The sequence below is a fragment of the Solanum tuberosum genome, unplaced genomic scaffold (assembly GCF_000226075.1).
Source record: "Solanum tuberosum cultivar DM 1-3 516 R44 unplaced genomic scaffold, SolTub_3.0 scf00204, whole genome shotgun sequence".
Lineage (NCBI taxonomy): Eukaryota > Viridiplantae > Streptophyta > Magnoliopsida > Solanales > Solanaceae > Solanum > Solanum tuberosum.
This window is the reverse complement of record NW_006239127.1, coordinates 119,462-147,318: the sequence shown is the minus strand read 5'-3', so window position 1 is coordinate 147,318 and position 27,857 is coordinate 119,462. Positions and strand designations below refer to the sequence as shown.

General features: G+C 36.7%; 1 protein-coding gene across 3 annotated transcripts; it reads left to right on the top strand.

Annotated features, from left to right (window-relative positions):
* The first annotated feature begins 682 nt into the window (after nucleotides 1-682).
* LOC102601629 (structural maintenance of chromosomes protein 6B) lies at nucleotides 683-27,857 on the top strand. Of its 3 annotated transcripts, none has more exons than XR_001474444.1 (28): nucleotides 683-1,003; nucleotides 2,328-2,433; nucleotides 4,098-4,231; nucleotides 5,235-5,290; nucleotides 5,483-5,569; nucleotides 5,790-6,110; nucleotides 6,756-6,875; nucleotides 7,319-7,453; nucleotides 10,067-10,143; nucleotides 10,270-10,345; nucleotides 14,457-14,531; nucleotides 15,437-15,541; nucleotides 17,049-17,218; nucleotides 17,403-17,505; nucleotides 17,913-18,025; nucleotides 18,509-18,713; nucleotides 20,182-20,313; nucleotides 20,442-20,556; nucleotides 20,657-20,742; nucleotides 20,839-20,934; nucleotides 21,827-21,963; nucleotides 22,027-22,129; nucleotides 23,582-23,661; nucleotides 23,758-23,836; nucleotides 23,963-24,020; nucleotides 25,136-25,233; nucleotides 26,990-27,077; nucleotides 27,611-27,857. XR_001474444.1 is itself a non-coding variant. In XM_006355486.2 (28 exons), exons 1-28 carry the CDS (start codon nucleotides 859-861, stop codon nucleotides 27,666-27,668), a joined length of 3,165 nt encoding a protein of 1,054 aa, XP_006355548.1. In that variant the 5' UTR covers nucleotides 683-858; the 3' UTR covers nucleotides 27,669-27,857. The 3 variants fall into 3 exon arrangements, 2 of the variants coding, with proteins under 2 accessions (XP_006355548.1, XP_015167908.1); XM_006355486.2 differs by having other exon boundaries at nucleotides 26,983-27,077; XM_015312422.1 differs by lacking the exons at nucleotides 26,990-27,077; nucleotides 27,611-27,857 and adding an exon at nucleotides 25,337-25,555.

Below are 27,857 nucleotides of genomic sequence, written 5' to 3'. Positions count from 1 at the left end.
TTCGTTCCTTAGCTCTAAAAATCGAAAAGTGCAGAATAAAGTCGTTTAGGAATTTATTTACGACTTAAAGTCGCGTCTGGCCCGCCACAGTGGCCCCGCCAGAGCGACAATATCCAGCGCCAAAGCGGCTTGCACGAAACAGTGAGCTATTTTAATAATTCCAAATCTCCATCTCACAACACACCTCTAACCCACGACGCTCAGAAAATACCCTTCACGCTAAGATCAATTCCAGGAGTTCTACTAGCCCGAATTCAATTCGGTAAAGTCATACGGGTTCCTTAACGGCTTATCTAACTACTCATGCAATCAAAATCATAAATGAGTTACCCGATTGTTACCAGATTTCCCTACACCTCAATGACTCCGATTTTGTCCAAATCTGAACTAGGTTGGGAAAATCCAAATACTACGAAAAAGTTTTCCGGTCCCAAATCTTCCCTCGTTGGCATTTCTATAACGATGAAAACAGATCTTTACATATAATCTCCATATAAATTTGAAATAATTTCAAATCAAATGAGATAAGTGGAGTATCGCATGATTAAGTTTGATATTAAATTTGTACAATATTTAATTGATCGTGTAAATGCAATGCGGGAGAAATTTATACTGTCAATCAAATATAATATAAATCTATTACTAGTAAAAAATATCCCAACTTATCACGAGTAGTAAACAACTCCTTAAAATAAATCCAAACATGCCTTTCCCGCCATATGTTCCCTACTAGACCCTAACCCCCTAGACCTTCGCGCTACCAGAGAGAGAGAGATATATTGTACAATTGTACTTGGTTGCCGTCAGTTCAATCTCCGGTGGAATTGGCGAGTGAGAACCCTCAAGTAACCGGAAAAAATGGCGGATAGGGTTCCGACTGGGAGACCGAAGCGTTTACAAGCTGGTATTATTTCGAAAATCCGATTGGAAAATTTCATGTGCCATAGTAATCTCGAGATTGATTTCGGTGATTGGGTTAATTTCATTACTGGACAGAACGGAAGTAAGTTTTCTGTTCCCTCTTTGTCTAAGTTCGTTATGTTCTTTGTTTGCTCTATGTAAATTGCATTCCAGCAAAGGTCCATGCCCTTGGAAAGATTTTGAGTCACTGCAGGGAGCTTATTTACCTATTGATAAAGGTGGATTCACGATTTGAAGTTTATGGTTTCGAAATAGTAATGAACCCGCTGATCCGTTTGAATTAGTGGGTTCGGACTTTTTAAGTGTATGTTTAGTAGGTTTCTTAACACATATAGGGTTTGAGCTAAAGCTATTGACTTTAACTGTGCATGTGCACTAGTTCTATGTGTGAATGCAGCTTACTTAGGAATTTGAAATTTATGGGTTCGGAATTGTGACTGGACCAGCTGATCATTTGAGTTAGTGGGTTCGAACTTTATACTAGTAGGCTTCTTAACACATATATATGGTTTGAGCTAAAGTAATGGGTTTGGCTGAACTCTCAGCTTTAATTTGTGCATCTTCCCCTGTCCACTCACTAGTCCTCTATGAGAATGCAACTTATCCCACAAAAAAAGTCTTGAGAATACATGTAGACTTAGTATGAATATATCTTTTCAATATATCAATTATATGTATAGTAGAACCAATAAAGATTTCTTTTTTCGATTCATCATAATTCAGAATTAAAGGCTAGTGGGTATACCCTGCTATTGAGTATGAACTTGGTAAAAATTTGAACTAGTTTCCTTTGCAAAGCAAGTGTACAAGTGCTAGAACTTGTCTTAGTGCTTACAAGTACAACTTTGCCAGGTTCATTTTCTCCTAGTGTGTCTGCATATTACTTATTGAAAGTGCGCCCGTATTTGTCTCTACTTGTATTGGGGGAATTGCAGATAGGTAGTTAACTCTCAATAAGCTGAATTAGAGTGGCACTTTGAGATGCACAGCTGGGGGAATCCTTCTATCCGCCTTTACTAATATGACTTGAGATCAAATAACTTAGTTATTTTTTTAAACTTTAGGGGGCGTTTGGTTGGGAACAAGTTATTCCAGATTAATCCTGGGATTAGTTTTTAGGGATTACTTATCCCATCATCATCATGTATATGGGATAGCTTATCCCATCAATGGTATAAATGGTGGGATAAGTTATCCCAAACACCCCAACCAAACAAGACACCAAAATTATATCTCTGGACTAATTTTTTTATCCTAGGACTATTTATTTTTATCCCTCACACCAAACGAGTACCATGTATGTGTGAATTATTGACTTAGTTGAGGTTTGCTTTTATTATCTTTTCCACAATGTGGCTTGAGATGAACTATTTGTTGTTCGTGTATTGTTTTTTTGATTGGTGTAGGTGGGAAAAGTGCTATACTGACAGCATTATGTGTGGCATTTGGGAGCCGTGCTAGAGGCACACAAAGGGCCAATGCACTAAAGGATTTTATAAAGACGGGCTGCAGGTTTATTATTGTTTGGTTATCCTTATCTCATACTATTTTTCAAAGAAGCATTTATTGTCCTCTATTTTGTGGATTGTGTTAAAAGTCCTGTTTTTGCTGGAAGAGGGTTGTGAGTTATCATACTAATTCGCTTTCCCCTCTCCATTTTATCTCTTTTCCCTCTGGTGTGGAGTGTGAATTGCAAGATGATGTTTGGAATTTCTTTCGACTTAAAACTTACTTCACGGAGAGCCGCGGGGTAACACAATGAATTGAAAGATGATGCATGGTTTCATCAAATGAACCATATGTTAGTAATCTGTTATTTTCTGTTAAGTCACCTTTGAAGTTAACTGCATGACGAACTGCTCTTAAGTTTTATAATCTGCAAGCCAAGATCAATCCAGTTAGGAAGCAAATTTGCAGGTTGTCTTTTATATATATATATATATATATATATACATGATACAAAACAAATGAAGCAACCGATAATAATAAACGTAAAAGAACAAACAAACTACATGATTCCTAAATATGATAGTACAGATAAGGAGAAGTAGAGAGGAGGCTTGCCCCTTGCCTATTCCACATGAAGTGTGACAACATTTGGCTACCTACTAACCTTTTACCCTAATCCTCGACCTCCATACCTTCCTATCTAGGGTCATGTCCTCGGTAAGTTGAAGCTGTGCCATCTCCTGTCTAATCACCTCCCCCCCACCCAGTACAGATAAGGAGAAGTAGAGAGGAGGCTTGCCCCTTGCCTCTTCCACATGAAGTGTGACAACATTTGGCTACCTACTAACCTTTTACCCTAATCCTCGACCTCCATACCTTCCTATCTAGGGTCATGTCCTCGGTAAGTTGAAGCTGTGCCATCTCCTGTCTAATCACCTTCCCCCCACCCAGATTTTCTTCAGTCTACCTCTACCCCTCCTAACTTCTGTTATAGCCAACCTCCACACCTCCTTATCGGCGTACCCATGCACCTCTTCTTCACATGCCCAAACCATCTCAGCGTTGCTTCCCTCATTTTGTCTGCCACAGAAGCCACTCCCATCTTGCCCTGTAATGTATAAAAAAAAGTGAAAACAAACAAATGGATTCATAATATTTTAAATATTTAACCAAGAATCTCTTATTTTCTTAATGAAGAAGGAAATACTGTTCAATGTTCACAGTTGCTACAAATATCTGGAATATGTTCCTCTCAATTTTTTGGACTCTACTGGGTCATCCCCCAAAATATGAAAGAAGCCTATGAGTGTTGGAAAATTGGTAAATCCATCAGGAATATCTTGCAGATGATGCCAGCTTGTGTGTTTGGCTGGGAAGAAACTGCAGATGCTTTGATGGAATATCAACTCCAAACCACTCCTCTAAAGGCTAGGTGTACCGTACCCCCTTAATGTTTTTGGACTTTGTCAGCTCCCTATCCTTTGCGTAGGTCCATTCTAATGGAGCTGTCAACCTCTTTTTTTTGCGCTCTATGTATTTTGTTCTTTATGCATCAACTTCTTGATGCCATTAAGAAAACTAGTTGCTAATAAAAAAATGCTCTTCAATCTGGTATTTATCTCATTAATCACTTTTCCTTTCAGCAAGACAATCTAAGTTGAATTCTATGTTTGAATTTCTACTAATTTCTTTATAAGGTGCTACTAATTTGTTGTATCTATTCACAGCCATGCCCTTGTTCACGTGGAAATGAAAAACCGAGGAGAGGATGCTTTTAAGGCTGAAGCTTATGGTGACCTCATAATGATAGAGCGCAGGATTTCAGAGTCTACTAGTTCTATCGTACTAAAGAATTACCAAGGTTTCCTATAGTGATTTCAATAGCTCTTTCTAGTTGATAGATTATGCTAGCATCTGTGGCATATAGAATATGTAAAGGACAGCAATCTAACTTACGTGATATATGATTATATCTTGATTTTTTTTGAAGATATCTGTTAATGAATATGCTCGTCTTGTCTGCTTGCTTATTTTTTGTTTCCTGAGATGTTCTATTGAGAAATTCTTTAATATCTACAGAACTGATGTTATTCAAGCCCCACACCATGCAAAGCGAAGCCCGGTATTTAAGTGGAGAAGGGTAGAGGGGCGGGCCCATTATCCACCGAGTTTAGAAGGCTGTGATTGGTCCAAAGGGCGGGTCACAGACGGATTTCTCGGTTATCAAAAAAAAAAAAAAAATTTTTGGGGTAAAACAAGCCTTTAGCTATAAACCTTCATGTCCACAGTCCAGCTGAAATTTATCTTCTTCCTTTTTTCTTTCTGAATTTGGTTCGACAGTTTGTTAGGGTCTTCTTAAAGCACCTTGATATGGAAATCTCTGTTTGGATCTCGAGTTAGCTATGCTCAATTAAATTTGAGAGTAACTTGGGTTTATATCGTTTGTGTGGCCTGATTAATTTACAACAGAGTATACTTTTTCCTCTTTCTGTCTGTCTGTCTGTTCCTCCTTTAAGTTCCCAACTTTAGGAGTATAATGCTATTCTTCTGAATTTTAATCACCAAGTTGGAGATCTGGCTGTGCAGCATCTATGTATCATATGTTCAGTTTCCAGTTTACATTCTAAATGATTGCTTACGTCACAATTGATGATTCAGTAAACATTCAAATGCCAAAAAAATAAAAATAAATAAAAGAAAAGTTCGTCAAGCTTCCAATTTATGTTTGTGGATACAAGAGCTCAACTAAACTAAGTTAACTTGCTTGTTTTGTTATTTCTTGGCTTATGGGGTGCTTGTAAATTTCCTCCTGGATCTTCTTGTTTTTCCCTGTCTTTTTCCTTCATCTAATTGACATTTTACAGGTAAAAAGGTGGCTGCCAAAAGAGAGGAACTCCAAGAGCTTATAGTACATTTTAATGTGAGTGCGTGCCTAAATAGGGAATTTGTTCTTAATTTTATTGATGAAGTTTGAGCTTTACTTTGCCGAGACTGGTAGACCTTTTATTCCTTGAAAAGCACGAAAGAGCAAGTGGCGGGCATCATTGTCGTCTTCTTTATGCCATTACAGAAACAAGCTGTTCTAGATGTTTGTTTATTTTTGATTATGCAGATTGATGTGGAAAATCCATGTGTAATAATGAGTCAAGACAAAAGCAGGGAGTTCTTACATTCAGGAAATTCAAAGGACAAGTTCAAGGTGAGGTGCTTAATTGCTAATGTTATTAGGTGATGGTTGTGTTCTTCCACTTGGTAGCCCATTTTTCTGCTTTATTCATATTTCATATGGAGGTTGGCCAGCTTTTTCAGTGAATTTTTTATCTTTTTCTGTTTCATGGTTTTAGTTTATCAATGGCAATTGCTAAGTGGAGGGAGATCCTATTTATTGATTAGTCTGCCACTATCATCATCCTTTGCAGTTCTTTTTCAAGGCAACACTACTTCAGCAAGTGGAAGATCTTCTGATTGGTATTCAGAGTCAATTGAAAAACGCTAATGAACTAGTTGCTGAACTGGAGAAATCAATAAATCCTATAGTGAAAGAACTTGATGAATTGCAAGGAAAGATTAGAAGCATGGAGCATATAGAGGAGATTTCTAATCAGGTAGACTTGTTGAAGAAGAAATTGGCATGGGCATGGGTCTACAGTGTAGATAAGCAGTTACAAGATAAAAGCAAACGGATCGAGGAGCTGAAAGGACGGATTCCCACTTGTCAATCTCGAATTGATCAGCATCTTGTAAGTGCTCTGGTTTTCCCCGGTGAAAGTTATGTTAAGAGTTAGAATGCCTTTGCTGGAACCATTTTTACAAGTTTCTATTCTTCCATGTATGCTAATGGTGACTTCTTCGTTACCTTGATGTAATATTTATTAGTATGGCAGTCCTGCCTTTGTTAGAAGTGGCTGCGCTTGCGGCCTTTTGGGAGATGGTGCTATCCTATTTTATAAAAAAAGAAGTGGATATTAAAAAGTGCTCCCTTCCTTCGAACTTATGTGACGTAATTTGACTCGTCACAAGTTTTAAGAAAAAAAAAGACTTTTGAAACTTGTGGTTTTAACATCCAATGACATACAACAACAACAATATGCCAAGTGAAATTCCACTAGGTTGGGGTCTGTGGAGGATAGAGTGTACGCATACCTTACCACTACCTCGTGGAGGTAGAGAGGTCTGCGTACACTCAACCCTCCCCAGACCTTACTCCACGAGGTAGTGGTAAGGTTTGCGTACACTCTACCCTCCCCGGATCCCACTTGTGGGATTTCACTGGGTATGTTGTTGTTGTTGTTCTTGCATATTTCAGTTGTCTCTTCACATTGTTTGATGTGATGTCTTATTCTTAGAACTCTATAGCATGCTAAGCAAACATGTTTGGTTTTCAGAGGAAGATGGAGGAATTGAATGATCAGTTAACCAAGAAGAAAGCTCAAATTGCTCATATGATGGAAAAGACATCAGAAGTGAGGAGGATGACAGACGAGTTGAAGCAGAGTCTTTCTTTGGTATGTGTGCAATTTCATATATTTTATTTCTGATTTGGATGGTATTATTTGATATGTATGATGACGAGATGATGGTTTTATTGTCGTCCTAGTTTGAGTTGTAGCTGATGCCCAGTTCTGCTACTCTTGTAGTCCTATATGAATCCTCACTATTCCTGTCACTCCTTCTAGACCCATTCTTTATATTGAATTTTTATCTGTCTCCTTACTTCTTCCATATGTCCATCTAGAGTTAAGAAATCAAGTCATCTGCATGTATATGTTGATCATCTTCAGTAGTGATCTATTACTTCAAAAATAAACGTACAATACTTGCTATGTTTACTCCTTTGGCTGTATTTCCTGCTGGCAATGACCAAATGCTGTATACATTCAAATGCTCTTTCTCTAGCTTTTATTTTTGTGGCCGAAATTTTCTAATCTATGTGAATTTCATTTGTTAGGCTACAAAGGAAAAACTTGAGCTGGAAGAGGAGCGTGGTCGTAAATTTAATTACATTCAAAAGATGGCAAAACGGGTCAAGATTTTTGAACAACAAATACGTGATATGGATGAGCAGAATATTAGAAATACACAGGTCCTCTACACAGATTTTCTTTACCTCTGTGAATTGGTACTCTATATAATTAGTTCTCAGTACACCCTGATATTGCAACCCTAGAATGGAAATATGCTCCTTCTTTGTAACTTCAGATTGTTTCAGTATTTCCCACCAACAAAAAGGAAGATGAATTTCAGCAAGAGTATATATATTATAAATCTAATAAATGCAGGAACTATTGCAGTAAAATGGAGAATACTGAATAATCCTGAGATAGGTCAGCACCACTGAAGTTATCGATACAAGTTGAGATTGTCTTATACAATCAACTGTAAATGCAAAAACAAACAGGCAAAGCATATGTACATCAAAGAGCAGTACATCTGCATTGAGCTTATAGGGTCTTTAAGCTAAGGAGAAGGGGAACACGCAGGAACCAATGTACATGACATCAGATACTTTTCACAGGACCGTGTTAAACTTGGATGACCAGAGAGTGATAGGTATTTCCCAATATCTTTTTGATCGCCTACGGTATTTCAACATGTTGAATAAGTATCAATCTCCAACAATGACTTGAATGATAACTTTTTAATCTACAAATGTTACCTGACTAATTCCCCTAGATATCCACAGATATTACTTGCATTTCAAAATATCTTTCACAAATTCCAACAAGTCAAACACACCAATATCTTGATATGTAAAAGGAGCTCTTTACAATTTTAAAATGAATATTAAAATATAATGTTCAAAATTATACTCTTAACAGTTGATAAAAGGTTTTTTTTTTTTTTGAAACTTGGTAACTTTGTATTATAACACAATAGTACATGGGCAGTACTAAACCTTATATACAGATGAACTCCAAAAACTCCACTATTCTAAATCTAAATTGAATCTAAAACATCAATTATAGAGACAGTTTCATTAGAGTATACTTGATTGCACCAAAAACATAACAACAAAATGCAGCTGAGTTTAACTTTCTGCATACTATTCTCTACGCTCTCAAAACACCTAGAATTTCTCTCTTTCCAGGTTGCCCACCAGATTGAAGCAGGGATAATTCTCCATCTCGTTCTGTCTTTAGCTAGCACTCCTGCCTCCTCCCAACTTTTTAGGGCTTCAGTAATTCTCCTAGGCATAGCCCAGGATATGCCTTTGAGACTTAAGAATACCCTCCATAATTGTTGAGTAAATTTGCAGTGTAGAAAAAGATGGTTAACAGTTTCTGATGTTTCTCCACAAAGAAAACACCTAGAACATAAGGTTATCCCCCTTTTCATAACATTATCCTGTGTCAAAGCTGCTTCCTTAGCTAGCAGCCATATAAAACATGAGACTTTATAAGGAATTCTGCCTTTCCAAATTTGTCTCCATGGCCAGATAGGAATCTGTTGACTTGGTTGCTCCATCAACCTGTAAGCTGCACCTACTTTAAATATACCTTTGCTGCTTCCTTTCCACCATAATGCATCCTCTTCAGCCTGGAGTCCATTGAAGTTTCCAACAATGTTGAGAAATTCTGCCACTCTCATCACTTCCCAGTCATTGAGATGTCTTCTGAACTGGAAATTCCAGCCCTGTGTTGTCCAAATCTCTGCAATGGTCCTTTGTTGTGAGAGAACTAGGTTATATATGTCTGGAAAGAGGAGTTCCAGATTACCTAACTCATGCCATTCATCTTTCCAGAATTTGGTCTTGTTCCCATTCCCCACTTTCACCTTGGAGTTGAGTTTGACTTCCTCCCATAATTCTCTTATGGATCTCCATAAACTGACCCCATAAGGTGAAGTCACATCCTTGGTCATCCAACTATCTTCCGCCTCATATTTGGCACCTACCACTCAGATATTCCTTTCAAACCTTTCTTGATGTGATGTGGTTCCTAATTTGACAGTAGCATTCTAGTATTTAAGTTAAAAGTACTAAATCAACTGCACACTATGAAACTTTTCACTCTACTTTCTCGGACGGTAGGGATCGGTGAGGCTTTCTGATGTTATATGCTGACTTTGAGGGTAGCTAGTAATAATGGCATAAATCTCTTTTGTGATCACCCAGCAAGGTCGCGTTCCATGGATGAGGTTAATGTAGGAGTTATAAGTTGTAGGCATTTCTAGTGTAAGGGCTGAAACTTGTACCGTGATGTTGAAATTGATTTTGACCTCAATAGATCTTCTCGTTTTCTATGAGTAGCATAGCCTTTTGATTAAAAAATGATACTCCAGCGTGTTTCCAACCATGGTGAATAAGCTAGGATTTCAGATAAGTGTCTATGCCTCTATATAAAAGCTGTTTCTGTCAGGGGGGAACTACAATATTAAGTTGGGTTTGGACGAACCTAGTAGATTTTGCTTGATTTTAGGAAATCCATTAAACATGTAGAAATATGCAATTGTGAACCCAATATCTAAAACGGACCTTGAGTTCGGTGGCAAGTTCAGAACTTATAAACTCCAAATCCCGACTGCACCTTTGTTTACTGTAGCTTGAGGTTCAACTGGGCGAAAACTAAGAATTAAACTAGTCATCTAGGAAAAATGTATGTGTTGCTGAATTCAATTCTTCAACTGAATAAGTGTGGGGTTTTATGTTTATCTTGTGAAAGTGATTTACATGCTTCTACCTTCCAATTTACTGTAGGCGGAAGAACTTGATATGGAGGTGAAACTGAAGGAGTTCCAAGCTGAGATTGACAGTGCCAATGTTGTATTTCAAAGGTCATAGAATATAGTGTTTTTGAAATATTTGATTGTGTAACTATTTGACTCCTTCACGTGTAATGTTTGTTTTTTAAGAAATTATTCTCTCGATCCAGCTGAAGTTTTGAAGCTGTAATATGGCAGGTTGAGGAATGAAGAAGATACCTTAATAGATCAAATTAATCAGGCGAAGGATGAGATAAACAAAATTGTTCACGAGGTATGAAGATATTAGCTGATTTTCCACTGTTCAACAAGCATGCCAGAGTATGCGGAAAGCTGTCCTGACTTCATAACCTTTTTGATCGATTCTGTGTTTTTTTTTTGTCAAGATCCAAAATTGGGTGAGACTTGACTGGCACACATTGAGCCATTGCCCACTGAGTAAACCCTTCATTACTGGACCAATATGTGAAATCATCTAACTCAAAGAACAGTCATATATTGCATAATACGATAAAAAATCATAATTGTACAACAGTGTCGAAAGTAATCAACAGTCACCCACAATCCATTATCACCATGGAGCATCTAAATAAAGCAGAGTGAAATAAAGTTGCGATGCAGCACAAAGCCACAAAGAAACATAACGTTATAAAGTAAAGACAAAGCTACCGCCTCCCGGAAGAATGGAAGGCTCACCATGACAGCTGAAAGTATCGCTGGTACTCAGACGTATGTCGCAGGGAATGCTTGGGTTCTGTAAACATAAATATAAGGGGTCAGTCAGATGGATCCAGTAAGCTCCCTCGATCCATCCCTAACAATTTGGGACAAGTCTTCTACAAGAGCTATTCAATATATGCTGTGATGCAACTGTTTGCTGACTGGATTGACCAATTCTACTATGATGATGTGCTCGAAGGTTTGATCATATTGACCACTCTGCATACGCTGATGCAACTGCATGTATGAACTGTGCTGTATCAAATTGAACTGGGCTCTATGCTACTGAAGTTGGAGCTGGCATGACACCCTAGGAGCTTGAATGGCTACACATGCTAATGCGGAACTATGCACTCAAAGTGCACACATTGTGTATGTAAAAATGCAATTGTGAGCATGACACTAGGAAGGGTTCCTTTCGTACACCAACATACTTTAGCATCAACCACGACCTATGTTGCTTGGATCTTCATAAAATGGCACTGCACCAGTTTTTTGGAGGATTTAACATTTGCACAGCAACATTTTAGGGGGATGTTGAATGTTTCCAAGAATTTTCTGTAGCATCTGCAGAGAGTTTTCATTTATCTTGGTGGAGTGGGGATAGATGTCAACAACAGATTATAGACATGCTGGACTTTTCAAAAGGAGATGCCTTTCAGTATTTAAAGGAGCCTTTAAATCCTAAACTATCTGTTGTTCAATGTCAACCATTGATTGAGTGAATGATGGGTAAGGTAACAAGTTGGACAACTTATTCTAGGATTCAGTTATGTCTTGTTCTCATTTCAAACAGTTTGGTCTCAAATATTTGTCTTGTCTACTAAAGTTGTGAAAATGTAGAAGCCATGTGTAGGAGATGACTGGGGGACGTGTTGAAGTAATTAAAAGAGCTCTCCTAGCCTGGGAAATTTGAACATCTTGGACATTAAAATATGGAACAGAGCTGCTGTTAGCAAACTGTTATGGAACCTCTGTAGTAAGAAAAATAAGCTTTGGGTGAAATGGATGCATGCCTACTACTTCAAAAGGAAACAAGTCTGAAATACTGTACCAAAGCAGGCTTCTTGTATGGTACAAAAAGTTTTGAAAGTCGAGGAAAGTGACCTAATGAACATGAAAAGGTTCCTCTATTCAAATAATATATCTCATGGTGACAGGGGAGTTCCCTAAGGTACCACAGGATATTAGTGTGCAAAAACTATGGATCTCCTAAATGGATTTTCATCCTAAGACTTGTAGCACATGGCATACTTTTTATACGGGATATGTTGGTAACTTGTTTATGATTAGTAATCAGGTTAGCCCCTTTGTGCTCAGCAGAGATAGACACACTTGTTCTTTAAATGTGAAGTATAAGCTCAATTATGGAGTAAGCTTTTAAGTGGCAGGAGCTATCTAGAACACCTATGGACTGGCAAGAAGAATTAAACTGGCAGCACTGTACGCTAGATGACGAAGTACTATAGTAGAAATTTATTGGATGGCTATGGCTGCATGTATATGCTACATTAGGCATGAGAGAAATCAAAGAGTCCTTGAACAAAAACAAAACCAGAAGCTATTACTTGATACATTATTCAGGAGATCTTTTACGCAGGAGTTGTGAGGAGGAAGATAGCACAGAAATTTGAGCATTTCAATTTGTATCCTTAGAGCAAGGGGAAGAATTAGTGTAGTTTTACTAGGCATGTGTAGCAAATTAGTAGAGAGTTGTGTTTACTGTTAGTTAGGGCTATCGAGCTGCTTTTGATTTTCAGTACAGCATTTTCAAAATTGGTATAAGCCTTTTTTTTACAAAAAAAAAACAGTTTAGGAGGATCCGAGTAATATAAGCCAGAAGTAGCCTTATTGTAGAGCAATACTATTAGCTATCACTGAACTGTCCCTCTCTGTGGGTGAGGGGCTAGGCTGGTTCACACTATGAGAGCATATAATCTGGCCTTCCCTGTGGGGGCATAAATTGTCTGCTCTGTGGGGACATAAGAAAGATGGTCTGCCTATGTGGGAATATCTAAACGTGTCCTTTTTTTTACAAAAAAAAACAGTTTAGGAGGATCCGAGTAATATAAGCCAGAAGTAGCCTTATTGTAGAGCAATACTATTAGCTATCACTGAACTGTCCCTCTCTGTGGGTGAGGGGCTAGGCTGGTTCACACTATGAGAGCATATAATCTGGCCTTCCCTGTGGGGGCATAAATTGTCTGCTCTGTGGGGACATAAGAAAGATGGTCTGCCTATGTGGGAATATCTAAACGTGTTTTCTCCTCTTTGATTTTCTTAACCGTTTTCAATAGGAGACCTTTTTTTTGTCCAGTCAAAAATGATTTCGTCATTTCGAAATCTGCAATTCAATATAGATGGATATATGCCCCCATCTATGTCTCTCTTCTTGTCATTTTGCCATTCAGTTGGAATATTTGAATGATGATTGATTCTTGTGTCCTCTGTATGGGGACATAACCTTCATAGACGTGTGATTTTTGGGTGATGCCCCACAATAGGGGGAGATCAAAGCCCCCCACTCAGTGCCCTTTTGTATACCTCCTGGCTCCTGTGACACAACTCAATAATGTGTAACTAATCATACTTATTTTGATAAAGGTAAAAGTTATATTAACATCAACAGGTATACCACAACAAATTGTGTAGTCCCTCTCAAATCCGACTTGTTGGTAATGCCTATATGTATACTTTGTTTCATTAAGTTTGTATATATCTTCTTTAAGCACTGAGTCCCATTTTAATTATACCTAAACAAGACTTTAAATATATGAATGATGTGGACAACCCATTATCCAAACTGTATACCAGAAGGTAGAGAACTTACAAACAAAATGCAATTTTACACAAAAGAAACCCCATCTTCTGTACATATAGGGACCTCATGGTTACACCAAAAGGAAACTAGAAACAATACTCTACAAACGCTTTACTATTTCTCTTTCTATATAACCCACACATGATGGCTAATGGTGCAACATCCTAAACACTTGAACTCCCCTTCCCCCCTCCTGAAACTCTAATTATGCAACCCTAAACATCAGTTCTTATGCCGACTAAAATTTCAGTATGTTTATTCTGTGTAATTAATGCATAGAAGGCCTTTTTTTAGCGGTTTCCCCAGAGATCTTTATCATTAATGCAAGTCTGTACTTATTTTATTCTTTGTTTAGTTCCTTTAACAACTGTGTGAGACATCCATCTTCAATTTTCTCCTTTTCATTTTTCTTATATAAGTGGCTTGCACTAGGCATATTAGCACAACAAAGGTTTCATATATAAACTTGTTAGGTATTTTTTGTCTTGTTGATTTTATCATTAATTGTCATTTGATATTATTGTTAGGATTATTACTGCTAATACTGCTGCTGTGGCACTGCTAGTATTGTTTTTTCTTTAGCTTTTGCTGAAAAAGGGTAGAATTGGAACGAAATGCAATGTTGATTGTGTTGACGACTTTGCTAGAAACTCTATTCCAAGGAAATGTTTGATTATAGCTCTTGATTTTTTTTATAGAACTCAAAAGCCACAGGGAAGCAAAAGGACTCTTGAGTAGTCTCCTAATATATTTCATTTTGCCCTTAATTTCATTTTTTAGATGCAATTCATTTTTTTTTTGCTTTGGAAATAATGGATTTGTACTTTTGATTTGGTTCTTTAAGATTGAAGAGTATGACAAGAGGGATCGTGACATCCGCTCTCGCATTCGTGAGTTTCAACTTCATCAAAGCAACAAGGTATCTTGCCTCTAGTATCTCGACTAGTGTTTTGCTTAGAGCTTTTTTATTCTTCTTAGCTTGCTTGAAGAAAGGAAATTCATTGCAAAGTTCTTAGCTTCCCCGACCCTAACAATTTTAACTTTGGTGGTCTTCTAAATTTATAGCTAGATAGGTTTGAATCTTGGCATTACCACATGATTTTCTATTGACCTAGATGAACCATCTTATTTACCACTTTCATCAATTGATCACCTGTTAGATTGTTTTTTGGTTATCAAGAGCTCAGTTACGTATAATGCCATTTTCTGCAATCATCCTGTGTTTTTATTTTTATTTTTGTCGAGTGAATGCGAAGAGTAACTCAATCTTTCTCTGGATGTTCTTATGCTTTTTCTGGTATGGATTTACCTCTGCTTTCTGTGACGTATTATAACGATAAGCTATGATCTTGTCAAAAGAAAAGAAAAGAAATTTGGGGAATGAATTGCTTGATTATTCCCTCAAGTATGTTGGGGTTTAAATAATGTTTACAAATAGTCCTAGTTCAGTTGATTAGACCGAGGCTTGGCAGAACTATCCTGCAGATTTTGGGTTGTTTGTGTCAGCCTTGTGTGGATTTTTTTCAGTTTGTTTGGGTATTAATCTACATTAGAAGTTGAGTATTCCATATGGGGATTTTTGTGGGGAGGTGAATTATATAATAAAGTCAAAGTTCGTGACAATGTAAGTTGTAAAGATAATATTAAATACAATTAAATCTTATTGTAGTTTCATCTGGTTTGTGTTTTGTCCCCTGTTAGCATAAGAATTTGTATTAGGATTTAAACACACAAACTGACTGACTTATTTGCATTGCCTAAGTGATTATTTTTTCTTTCTTTCTCTGCAAATGTTGCTGTTTGACGCTGATTTTCCCCCCTCAGGTTACGGCCTTTGGAGGAGGTAGAGTGATGGGCCTCTTGGAGGTAATTGAAAGACAACATAGAAAGTTCAACAGGGCGCCGATTGGTCCAATAGGTGCTCATGTGGTATGTGATAGAGAAAACGCAATTCTACATTAGTGAAGTATATCTTGCCCTGCTTTATGTGAGAGAAAACTCATTGTACATTAGTGAGATATATCTTGTCCTGCTTTTCTTTCCCGAGCTTACAAGCTAACTGTTGAAGTTTGTGACCATCTCGTCTAAAAGGTTAAGCTATTAAAGAGAGCACACTGTTAATTACTAATTATGTCTTCAACACGTCCGCTCTTGTGCGTGCTTGATTTTTTTTCATTGGCTAAGCATGTGGAATTTCTTTTTAATAATGGATGAGGGTCTGCCTGATACTACTATTTATTATGGAATCTTAATACCTGCTTGCAACTTATGGTTGCTCTCCATTGGCAATCTTGCTGGTTTGTAACCCAACCTACCAGTTTCTTTCCTGAAATCCAAAATATTTTTCCTCTCAGAGATGAAGATTCCTTTTTGTGATCTGGCTACTTCAATTCTGAAGAAATATTGCAGCTTCCCTAGATCCATGATATCAAATTCCTGAACCAAGAGCTTGTTCAGTCGAGCCAGATCTTGTTATCACTGTCATCAATGTCACTTATAAAAAGAGTGATTGCCCTTGTGATGTGTTATAAAGAGAGCGTGATCTGCAATGCATTGCTTTGCTTATAACTGAAAAGGATCATGGTTTTGCTGGATCTGTTAAACTATGCCCTAGAGTCTGTTTTTTAACCTGTATAATTATTTTTTTTTCAATCTACACAGCTTTTCTCGATTTTTCTAATCATCAAATCCAGGACAAATCTTTATATACACTTCTTCTTTCAAATTTTCTTGCCGGAATGGAATTTTGAGATCAAACGACAGCTATTCCCAGCCAAGGTTGGCTGCACAGGATTACAAGAATCTGGTTGTGTTGTTTTTGCAACAGGAGCAAATGTTTGCTGGTTGTCTACTCCATATGTATGAGTGAATCCTTTTGGTATCAATCTGGCCGTGAACCTCTCAATCAAACCATTGGCTTTATGTTTCACAGTGAACATCCACTTGTACCCGACCAATTTCTTGTATAGTGGATGATTTACTATTTCCCAACTCTTATTTTATGCCAGAGCTTTCATTCCTTGACCAAAACTTCTTTTTCCATTTGGGATCTTTGAGAGTCTTCCTCTAATTTGGGTTGCACTAAAGTAAGGTTCAGATTCTGTAAAAGTAAATTCATACTAACAAAAAACTGTCTTGATGGTGGATTGAGCACACATCTAAGGGCCCTCTAGAATTGCATCCCCTAGTAATTGGGGGATTCACGGTGAGCATACGCGATTTAGCAACTTTCAAGACATGTCTATTTTAAATCACTCCATTTTTTGGCACTAGTTAAGGATAACTAGCTTTGTGGATGATCACTTTAGACTCCAAAATAGATCACTTTTTTGCTTTTATCAGATACCCTAATTGCATTTGCAATTCATACATTTAGCTTTCCTGGTTGTTTAACTTTTGAGACTCATGCTAAACATTTATCAACATGCTATCACAGACCTTGGTTGATGGTGACAAGTGGGGTACTGCTATTGAATGTGCCGTCGGCAAGGTGCTTAATGCTTTTATTGTAACTGATCATAAAGATTCCCTTTTATTAAGAGCATGCGCAAGGGAAGCGAACTACAAACACTTACAGATTATCATTTATGAGTTCTCTAGGCCAAGGTACTGATCTTTCTCTATGTGTTTGACGTGTGTGTGTGTATTGATAGGGATGCTTTAAATTCTTTAAACATTGTTGATGGATGAAATATACCAGTCACTTCTGTGGAGATAGATACTTATCTAGTTTATTTCTGATAAGTGGATTATTTATTTATCAAGCTTTTGCTTATATATTTTGGTGTAGGTTGCATATTCCCGATCATATGCTTCCCCAGACTCATCATCCAACGGCAATTTCTGTTCTACGTTCTGACAATCCTACCGTACTAAATGTCTTGATTGATGTGGTAAAGTTTCTTTTTCTGTGGGTAACTTTTATTCCCTATAATTACCAAAGCTAAGCTATTCTCTAGTTCTGTAGCTTCTTACTGATCATAATCAGCTTTGAATTCAAATTTAATTGATTTTTAGGCATAGACATATGATGACAAATTTGCAGTAAATATACCTTATTGTCATATCGATTATGATTATGGTAGCTCGGCTTATCTTTCGTAGTCACTGCAATCTGTATTTTTTTATTCTCCTCACTTCTGGTTTCTCTAAGTTGTTAGTTCTGATTGGGATTCTTATTTGTTGCCACGAACTTCAGACAGTTTTACAGTTTTGCAGTCTCTTGTGTTGATCTTTAATCACTGTTGCATCTGTTTTCCATGTTTCTGATTGTGCCTTGATATTTCCTGTGTCTTATTAGGGTAATGCTGAGAGGCAAGTTCTAGTTAAAGACTATGATGCTGGAAAAACAGTTGCTTTTGATCAACGGATTTCAAATTTAAAAGAAGTTTACACTTCTGATGGGTACAAAATGTAAGATTATGTAGTCTCATATGGCGCTTAACTTTTTATCTCCATACTAGGTTGTTTTCTGTAATCCCATGAGTAACTTCCCATATGAGTCAGGTCAAGGTATTGGCTATGTTGCACATGGTTCACATGTAGATTCACCTAGTACGTGGTGGACAAAATATTTGCCAATTGGCTTTTGATATATCCCAGATATAATAAATCTATAAATTGCCTTCCATCGGCTTATTTTGTGTGATTTTAGGATGACTAGCCTGATGCTCTGCCAACGGAACAAGTCTGACAATAGTTTGTTTATTACAAGAGAACATCCTTCACTTTAAGTCTATAACCATCATGTTAATTCAAGATGGCTTAAAACTTGTAATTTGTTTTATGAGCCTTAACTAATCTAGTTTACTCTTCTTGCATTTCTTATTTTAGTCTTCACTTAGATAGAACAGTTCTTTTTGCGCTGACATGATTAACATACCCAAAACTTCCTAGGTTTTCTCGGGGTTCTGTCCAAACTATTCTTCCACCAATGAAGAATACGAGAGGTGGGCGTCTTTCTGGTTCTTATGATAATAAAATTAAAACTCTAGAAAACGAAGCATTTGAGGCACAAAACAAAGCTCGACAAAGCAAGGGTATGAAGAGGAGCATCGATGAGGAGCTTCAAGGACTCCATGATAATCTGCAAAACGCTAAGGTATTTGTTATTTTTAGTTAAGTGCAGTCTCCACCAGAGTAATAACTGTTACTCCCTTTCTAAGGTTGTTGCAGGTTTCACTTTATCAGAAGTAAAAGTGGTTTTGCTTTCTTCTATCTTTCTTTCTTTCTTCATCTCACTTTTGTGAAGGGATATCGTCTCAGTTTATCCTTGCTTTCTGGTCATCATGTGCATTTCATTACTTTATTGTGTATGAATACTCGATATACACAATCCTCGAACCATTCTAGATAATGATTAGTCTATCTATCAATTGCATCATACTTCTGCTGTTCCGTCCTATAAATTCGTGAAAGAGCATCAAGCCTCATGGACTGTTTGCTCTGACCAGACAGTCGAAAATTTGGAGCAAGAAAAAATTAGTGCATGGCCACTATAGCCCAAACCTATGAACATAAAATTATTAAATGGCCTTGCAAATTCTCAAATAGGATCCTTCAAAGATCTTTCTGCAGAAAGAGTGCTTGTGGCTTGCCCGATCACCAGAATGGTTTTATGTGACTGATCATTTTGCTGACAAAACAGTTAACATTCAGAAAATGATAAATTAAAGTAACGTGTGGACCTAGTAGGATTAACTTCTCTCTTTGATTTCGTTAGTTGTTCGTTTGCATGATTTATTTATATCTTTAGATTGTCTGGACAATGCCTCTTCATCTGGTTGTTTGAAAACATCCGAGTGACTGTCCACATATATGGGTAAAATGTGATTTTACTAGCTAGAAACAAAGAAACGGTATATATCAAATGCTATGCTTTCTTCATTGTTTTTCTTCTTTTACTTGGGTTTGATGCACTTGAGCCAAGGGTCTTTCGGAAACAGTTTCTCTACCTCCACGAGGTAGCTGTAAGGTCTGTGTACACTCTACCTTCCTAGACCCCACTTAGTGGGCTTTCACTGGGTATGATGTTGTATCCATATTTGGTGAAAAATTTGAAAATGTGAGAATTGGAGGAGACAGATCATCCATTGCTAAGATTTTAATATGCTTTTTCATGAATGGTTCTTTCCTGAAGAATCATACAACCGCTTTTTAGGTACAAGAAGAAACCTTGACTTGCTGTTACTTTTCTTCTCACTGAGGTTTGCTGCCTCATTGAAAGTGAAGCAATGCTAAACCTTCTAAAAAGAAAAGAAACAAAAAATATGATGTACTTTTACTGCAGAGAAGTTGGTGCTACCTTTATCTAATAGGGTGTATTATTCTTTCTGGAGCATCATTTGTATGGTCAAGACAAAGGAGTGTTCTTGGTAGTCTAAGTGACTGTTATCCATATCCTTTAAAATTTTGATCCTTATGGTTCCTGAGTAAATTGCTATTACAAACTTTCCTTTAACGAGTTCTGATAAAAGAGTAATTCTGACTGATATATGTGGTGGGGTTTTCTAAGTATTGAATGAAATGAACAACTATTGATATAACCATTAGTTTCTCTGCTCCTGTAGAAGAGGCGCCAGGATGCAGAGCGAGTTTTGAGGTCCAAGGAGTTTGGCTTGCGAGATTTTAAAAAGTCATATGTTGCAGAATCTAGCTCCACCGCTGTATCAACAGTAGATGAGCTTCATGTAGAGCTATCGGTTTGTTCCTATTTTCGTCCACCCATATTTCACTTCCATTTCCGGGGCTTCAGTTTTAAATCCAATGTTTTCTTGATCTTTTAGAAGGCATTCCACTATAGTTTTATTTTCTTGAAAACAATGTACAGAAAATCCGTGATGAGATACATGAAAGAGGAAATTCATTGGAAAAGCTTCAACTGAGGTTGAAAGAAGCAGACAACAAAGCTAATGATGTCAAAATATCCTTTGAAAATTTGTGTGGTATGCATATTTTGCTTCTTTGTCAGGTTCGAGTACCTCCAGGTATATTTCCTACTATATATGTCCTTATCATAAATTCCGTTCCATTCTGAAAATATAGAATCAGCAAAAGTGGAAATTGGTGCATTGGAGGAAGCAGAACGTGAGCTAATGATGATTGATAAAGATTTAAAAGATGCAGAATTGGTTCAGCTCTACTTTTAATTGACACTTCATAATTATTTCTTACCTGTGGTGATGTTTATCAAAATTTATGGTATGCAATTTAAACTCTTATTTCAGAAGAAGAATCACTATGAAGGTGTAATGAGTACAAAAGTTCTTTCCCAACTCAATGGAGCAGAAGCAGAGTATCAGGAACTTGAGCACAACCGTAGGGTATGAATGATTGCGCATATTCATATAAGTCTATGAGCACTAACTGGGATTGATTAAGATATTGTTTATTATTGTACTAACCAAAATAAAAATTATTTATGATAATGTTCAACTAGTTAAATATTAGCCAGAAAAGCTTGATGAAGTGCTTAAACTCAAAGGGTCTTTAATTAATTATTATATTATGTTGTATACTGATTGAGACTTTTGGCTTTCTTAGTCCGTTTTCCTATTGTAAATGCATTTTCATTTGTGAGTTTGTGATATTTTCAATGTTCTATCACTCAATTTTTGTTGTTGGGGGCCTGTACTTTTGATTTTTCTACTAAAATAAAATCTAGTTACTATTAGGAAAAGCATTTATGGTTTCCAACAAATTACACACTTCATTAAAAGTCAGTGGAAGCTATTCATGCAATTGAAAGAAACATCATGTTTAGTTTCTCCTTTTGTTTTTAAGAACTTTTTTGAGAGTACAATGGTATTGCACATAGAACTACAAGCACTTGGTATTTTTTCTGAAATTATTCGTCTTATATTGTGAGTTTTATGAAATATTTTAAATGAAAATATTTTTAATTAAGATAGCTGTGCAATTAACAGGAAGTATACCTTTGGCCAGTTATTGTATTTAGAGAGTGATTATTAGAGATATAATTCAGTTACTGGTGGGCCTATATACTAACCGTACGAAAACTATGACCACAAATGTTATTGGCTCTTACATAGTAGTATGATTAACTGCTCACTGCCTTGTCCCCCCCTCTTCATGGTCTACTATATTGGTGGTATATGCTTCTCTCTCTCTCTCTCTCTCTCTGCTCTAAGTTTTCATTTCATGTCAGAGATAGCATCTTACATTACCTTGCTTTGACTGTACCCCTGGCTGCAGGAGAGCTACAAAAAAGCTTCAATCATCTGTCCTGAAAGTGATATTGAGACTGTAGGTGGCTGTGATGGAAGCACTCCGGAGCAATTAAGTGCCCATTTAACTAGGCTAAGTCAAAGACTTCAGCAAGAGAGTCGGAGGTAAGGATTTGATTTAGGTTTGATTGTTTATCTATTCAAACTCATTTATAAACTTCCATGCAGACATCCAGAGTCCATTGAGGATCTCCGCATGTTGTACAATAAAAAAGAACGCAAAATTTTAAGAAAGCAGCAAACCTACAAAGCATTTCGTGAGAAATTAGGTGTAAGTTACCTTCTTTATGGTTATAGTTCACTCTCCTCCATCTGGAAATTGTAAAAAATAATAATCCGGGCTCATAGAAAATGGTAATGAAGGAGTTCTTGTGATTACAGAGGATCAGCAAGTCCTCTGTAGTTGTGTTATATGTGAAAAGTGAAAACTGATCTGTTTTTGCTTTGTCATCATGTTAAGAGAGCTTAGATGCTAAATTTTGTTCTGTGAATGATATGAACGAAGTACTTCCTCACTGATGCTTGGTGCTTTATGCTAGTAAGGAAAGCTTTCCTGGAAACCGCTTTGCATTATTTGTATTGGTTTTGTGTTATTGGTACCACATATCTTTGCCTGAAGATGGTACAGAGAGATGTTAGGGGGCAATAAATCTTACCAAAGTTGTGTGATCTTCCTCAGAAGACAGCAATCTGCTTTAAAATCTCCAGTACTTTCTATCAAAATCAGAGATGATATAAGGTGGAACTTATTATAGAACTGGATAGTGTTAGAGTTTTCCACATCGGTTGAGGGCCTATAATGTACCAGTAATGTAAGAGAACATTATGGGATCATTTGGTTCATATACTAGTTATAGAGGAGTTTTATAATGCAGTGATTGCTTTAAACACTAATACCCATATACCTAATACCTGTATTTGCTATGCGCTCTTGTATCAAGTATAAGATGATAGTGATACCTAAATATTGGAGTGACAAGTATTATGTGGAGTTAGTTGAGGTGCATGCAAGCTGACCTGGACACCACGGTTAGATGATACCTAAATTTATCTACAAGAAGTATACTGGAATGAATGACAAATAATACCAAATTTGTACTGGGATTATTTTCCTGATCCCTCTAACCAAAGGACTTTATAGATTGTTTTGATTTTCATACAGTTGAATGTTATCGTATAGCAGCTCGCAATCTATATATAACACGAACAATTGTCTGTAAACAGTAAGACAGACAACTGTTCGTGTTATATATAGATTGCGAGCTGCTATCTCCAAATACTTGGTATTTGATTACCTACTAAGTGATTGTTCAAGATAGACTAGTGAAAATTGTACATCTAATTTCTCAGATTCTGTACCCGTTCTGAGTTAATTGGAATGACTAGAAATGCTAGTCATCTTAAAATCATGAATCTTGACCTCCAACTTTGCTGAAGTTTCTGGCTCACAGCTGAGTTAGTGAGGCAATGTTTCCTTAAGCCATGCGTTATAATTGTTAGTTTAATTGTTGCAATTCAGCCAATATTTATGACATTTGGGGAATTTGTGCTATATTAAGTCAGTCTTTTGTTCCTATTACTTTTTGGATTTCTTATTGTGTTTCTTCACTTTAATTTGAAACTCTTTTACCCATTTGCTTGGTGCTAATGTAATCCATCTTAGGTCTGTAACTGTTGTTTTGTTAACGTTAACTAATATAAATCTTCCTTAACATATTGTCAGGCATGCCATAAAGCCCTCGATCTACGATGGAGCAAATTCCAGAGAAATGCTACTCTTTTGAAGCGCCAGTTAACATGGCAGTATGATCTCTATCATTTACATATCCATATTATGTGGGTTCCTTCGTTCTTAGTATCTTCATATCCCAACTATCTTGATTGCCAATTTTGTATTAGATTTAACGGCCATTTGGGTAAGAAAGGAATCAGTGGGCACATCAAGGTTTGTTATGAAGAGAAGACTCTTTCAATAGAGGTGATTTGAACTAACATGACATGGTTCTGTTTGTCTAAGCTAGTAGTCCATTATTATTTATGTAGACTGATTCTTTAAATTTTGTTTCGCCCATCTATTTTTTTGTTTCTCTGAAATATTCCTCAGGTAAAAATGCCCCAAGATGCATCAAGCAGCAGTGTTCGTGACACACGAGGACTTTCAGGTTTTTTCTCATTCTTTACAAATACTTGGAAAGTGAATGCAAGAACCAATGGATGATGCCCTAGGGTGGAAAATTTGAATGTAAAATCCCTTTTGTCTCAAATTTATATAGATACACCACAATCAATCAACTAAGCCGTAATCCATAGCTAGTTGGGTTGGCACTGTGATCACAGGTGGTAATGGTGTGGGAAAGAAAAGTATTGTTTAACATCTTGAGAAAGATCAACTTTAGATCATTAAATTGGGATGTGAGACTAGTTTGTTGCTGCAAGTACCAGAAGGGAAAAAATATTTTTCTGTCTAGACTGCATTGCAGATACGGTATGAATGAATGTGCACACATAGAGGATATAATGAGTGGTTGCAATAGATTCTTTGGTCATGACTCATGTCCTTACGTAAGCCTTATAAATCAGATGTCCTAATTCTCAACGGAAACTTAACTTTTGGCCAAGGGTTCAGTCACTTTCTGGGGAGGTGGGGGGAGCGCCCCGCATGTTAAAATCCTAATGGAGAGGGGCCTGGCCAATCCTTTCCCCTTTTCTTTCCACCTGAAGGTTGGAGGGAGGGGAATGTGCTTTTCCAATTCCCATTTCCCAAGGCTTATATATGTATTAGGGAAAAAGGACAAATATACCCCCGAATTATCGTAAATGGTATGTAGATACCCTCCGTCATACTTTTGGGACATTGGTGCCCTTGCCGTCCAAAAACTAGAGCATATATGCCCTTCACTTTAACAGAAGACTAAATAAGGACACGTGGCACAATCTTATCTGTCGATCTGATATTTAATAAATGTCAGGTCGGTGGATAATATGATGACACGTGTATGTGCATTAGTATAAAGGGTATATATGCTCTAGTTTTTGTCCTTTTTCCCTATGTATTATGATGTTCCCATCTAAATTATATCTAATTTGCTTGTTAATTGCATGCTTTATCCCATCTAAATTATATTTAATTTGTTTGTTAATTGCATGCTTTATTTGTACCTCTTCGGCGATTATCTTTGACAATGAATTCTTTCTCCTGAGAATATGTATGGATGCCTTCTTTGAGCATCCTGGTAAATTTAATCTGATGTGAAACTTTGTTCTCATGTAAAATCAGGGGGAGAACGCTCTTTTTCAACTTTGTGCTTTGCACTTGCTCTTCATGAGATGACTGAAGCTCCATTTAGAGCAATGGATGAATTTGATGTATTTATGGTGAGTTTTACAACTTGGCTTTGTTTTCTTAACCTTCTTAAAGAATGCTTTATGTCTGTACAATTAAGCAAAATGTTTGATTTTATCCCATCTCGCATTGCAGCTATGTTTCTTCTTGTAACGTACATCTACTTACACAGTTTTTACACATTGTTGATTTCAACTTGAAAATAAAGGAATCTGAAATATACTTCTAATCATCATCATGCCATTCTATCATTGTTGTTTACGTCACTTTTTAGATTTCTTCTAGTGCCTCCAAATAGATATCCAAATGACTTGGGGGTCGTTTGGTAGAGTGTATTAGCAAAAATAATGTACACATTAACTCTTTGTATTATTAATACCTTGTTTGATACACTTTTTTATGCTATGTATAACTAATGACATTAGTTATACACTCTGTTGTGTATAAGTTATGTATTACTAATACCATGGATTTCTAGATATTAGTAATGCAAGGGGTTTTAATGCATGTATCAGCATGGTTAAAGACCCATTGCCCTTCAATTTTTTTTTTACATCTTTTCCACCATAATTGTGAAGGATATCTTTGCAAATAAATATTTTTATGCAATGCATGCTATTTTTAATACACCAAACCAAACAATGCATAAGAAATAATCTATGTATAATTAATGCAATCATTACTAATACACTCTATTTAAGATTATTCTTATACACTCTACCAAACGATCCCTTAGAGATTGCAATGCCCTTCAAGGGCAATTGTGGACTGTTTCCTCAAGCAGGTTGCCAAATTGGATCAGTCCTTCGTTGGTACTTTCCATGTCCAGTACAAAGCTATCATCAGTGTGATAAACCCGTTTTCCTCCTTTGCTCCCAGGCTCTAAGGGAACATAGAATTGAACATGACAATACAAGTTGGAGACTTGTGTATCATCTGATTTATGTTGTTGATTGAAATATTAATTGCATCCCGAAGGAGGGAGGAAACAAATGAAGCCTAAGGCTTAAAGAGCTTGGTCAGAAGAAAATTCAGAATAATGACTTTGAAGGAACTCAAAAAGCTGCTCTGAAAGCTGACGGATTTCACTCTTGAGTAGAGAATATATCTCAACTACTTGTTTGTAATGATCAGATGGCAGAGTAGCAAAACATTCATAACCATATAACCTTCTCAAAAAAAAAAACATTCATAACCATATATCTGCTGAAAGCTAAGTCATCGCTAGAATTTGGTGTTCTGGTTATTTCTTTCTTTTATTGTCCTCTTTACCATGAAATTACTGACTATTCCTTCATTAACAAAAGGGTAATAAGAAGCCTCTTCTCTGTTAGATAAATGAATGAAACCACCTAGCTATATGTTTTGCTTTTCACAATTTGTCCACTATAACTGCCATCATCAGGGATCAGATTTCCGGATGAGATTATTATTTACATTATTCTGTAAATTTAAAGGTAGCTCAAATGGAGTAATGCAGAAGCTGCAAAGAATTGTGACACTTGAGGTGTTGTCTTTTAGACCATATCCTCATAGATTAGTGCCACCCCATGTATCTGGATGGATGGATCTTTTGATGCAAGAATGGTGTGGTAACTGTCGCAATGGGAGATTGGTTTACTCATTGGGTCCTAATCATGAATAAGAATTGAAATTTACTAATCTGTCAGGCATCTATAAATCCTTATTCTGTAGATTACATAGGGACAAGTTTAGTTGCACTAAATATCGTAGAGAAACAGTCAATTGGTTGCAATCTGTAACTTCCCATTAATGTACAGGATGCAGTTAGCAGAAAAATCAGCCTAGACGCTGTCGTGGATTTTGCATTGGGACAAGGATCACAGTGGATATTTATTACCCCTCATGACATCAGGTAATCTGAAAATAAGAATAATAAGTTATATATCAATCTGAAAGCCTTGATTTGTTATTGCTACTTAAATTGATAGAAGGATGGATCATGCACTTACTAAACATACTAATGAGTCTGTCTCTCCTCAATTTTGCAATTGATCTTCCAAGTCTATAAAGTCAGTTTCTACATTACTGACAAATCGCCCCCCCAACATATTAAAATGCTTATTTTGCCATAGACTCACCCCCCTCCCTTTAAAAGATCCTTTTTCGTCGATAGCCAGAATAAAAGCTTTCATCTGGACTATTTGTGTCCTGTTTACAAAGGAAAAGGAAGAGAGTCAGGATAATGGCTGTTTTCATACACAAAAGTTGGATAGAATTTACCAATTACTGTTATATGGCAAGCATTTATTAGAGGGGAAGTTACACATTTGGCTGCTCAGCCAAAACTATTTGCATCTGCCCGCTATTTATGTCAATTTCTTAATTCTCTATCTTTGCTTCGAAGTGGTTGCAATATTGATCCATCAAACATTCTTTTGTATTCAGTATGGTGAAGCAAGATGAAAGAGTAAAGAAGCAGCAAATGGCGGCTCCTCGTTCCTGATTGCTTTTGTATTTTCTTTTTGTGAGATATGGTTATTTTTGGGGTTCAGGTTGGTATGATTATGAAAGAGGTTTTTGGTAGGGGTGTACATGGCCGGGTTTGTTTGGGTTTTTCAATTAACAAACCAAATTATTTGTGTCAGATTTTTAAATTTATAAATCAAACCAAATCAATAAAACTTGGGGTTTT

What these genes read in the sequence shown, in the direction of transcription:
- LOC102601629 (XM_006355486.2), top strand. Translation starts at nt 859, where the DNA reads ATGGCGGATAGGGTTCCGACTGGGAGACCGAAGCGTTTACAAGCTGGT. An exon ending in GCCAATGTTGTATTTCAAAG is followed by an intron (nt 10,144 to 10,269) that starts GTCATAGAATAT and finishes GTAATATGGCAG; the next exon opens with GTTGAGGAATGAAGAAGATA. An exon ending in ATAATCTGCAAAACGCTAAG is followed by an intron (nt 18,714 to 20,181) that starts GTATTTGTTATT and finishes CTGCTCCTGTAG; the next exon opens with AAGAGGCGCCAGGATGCAGA.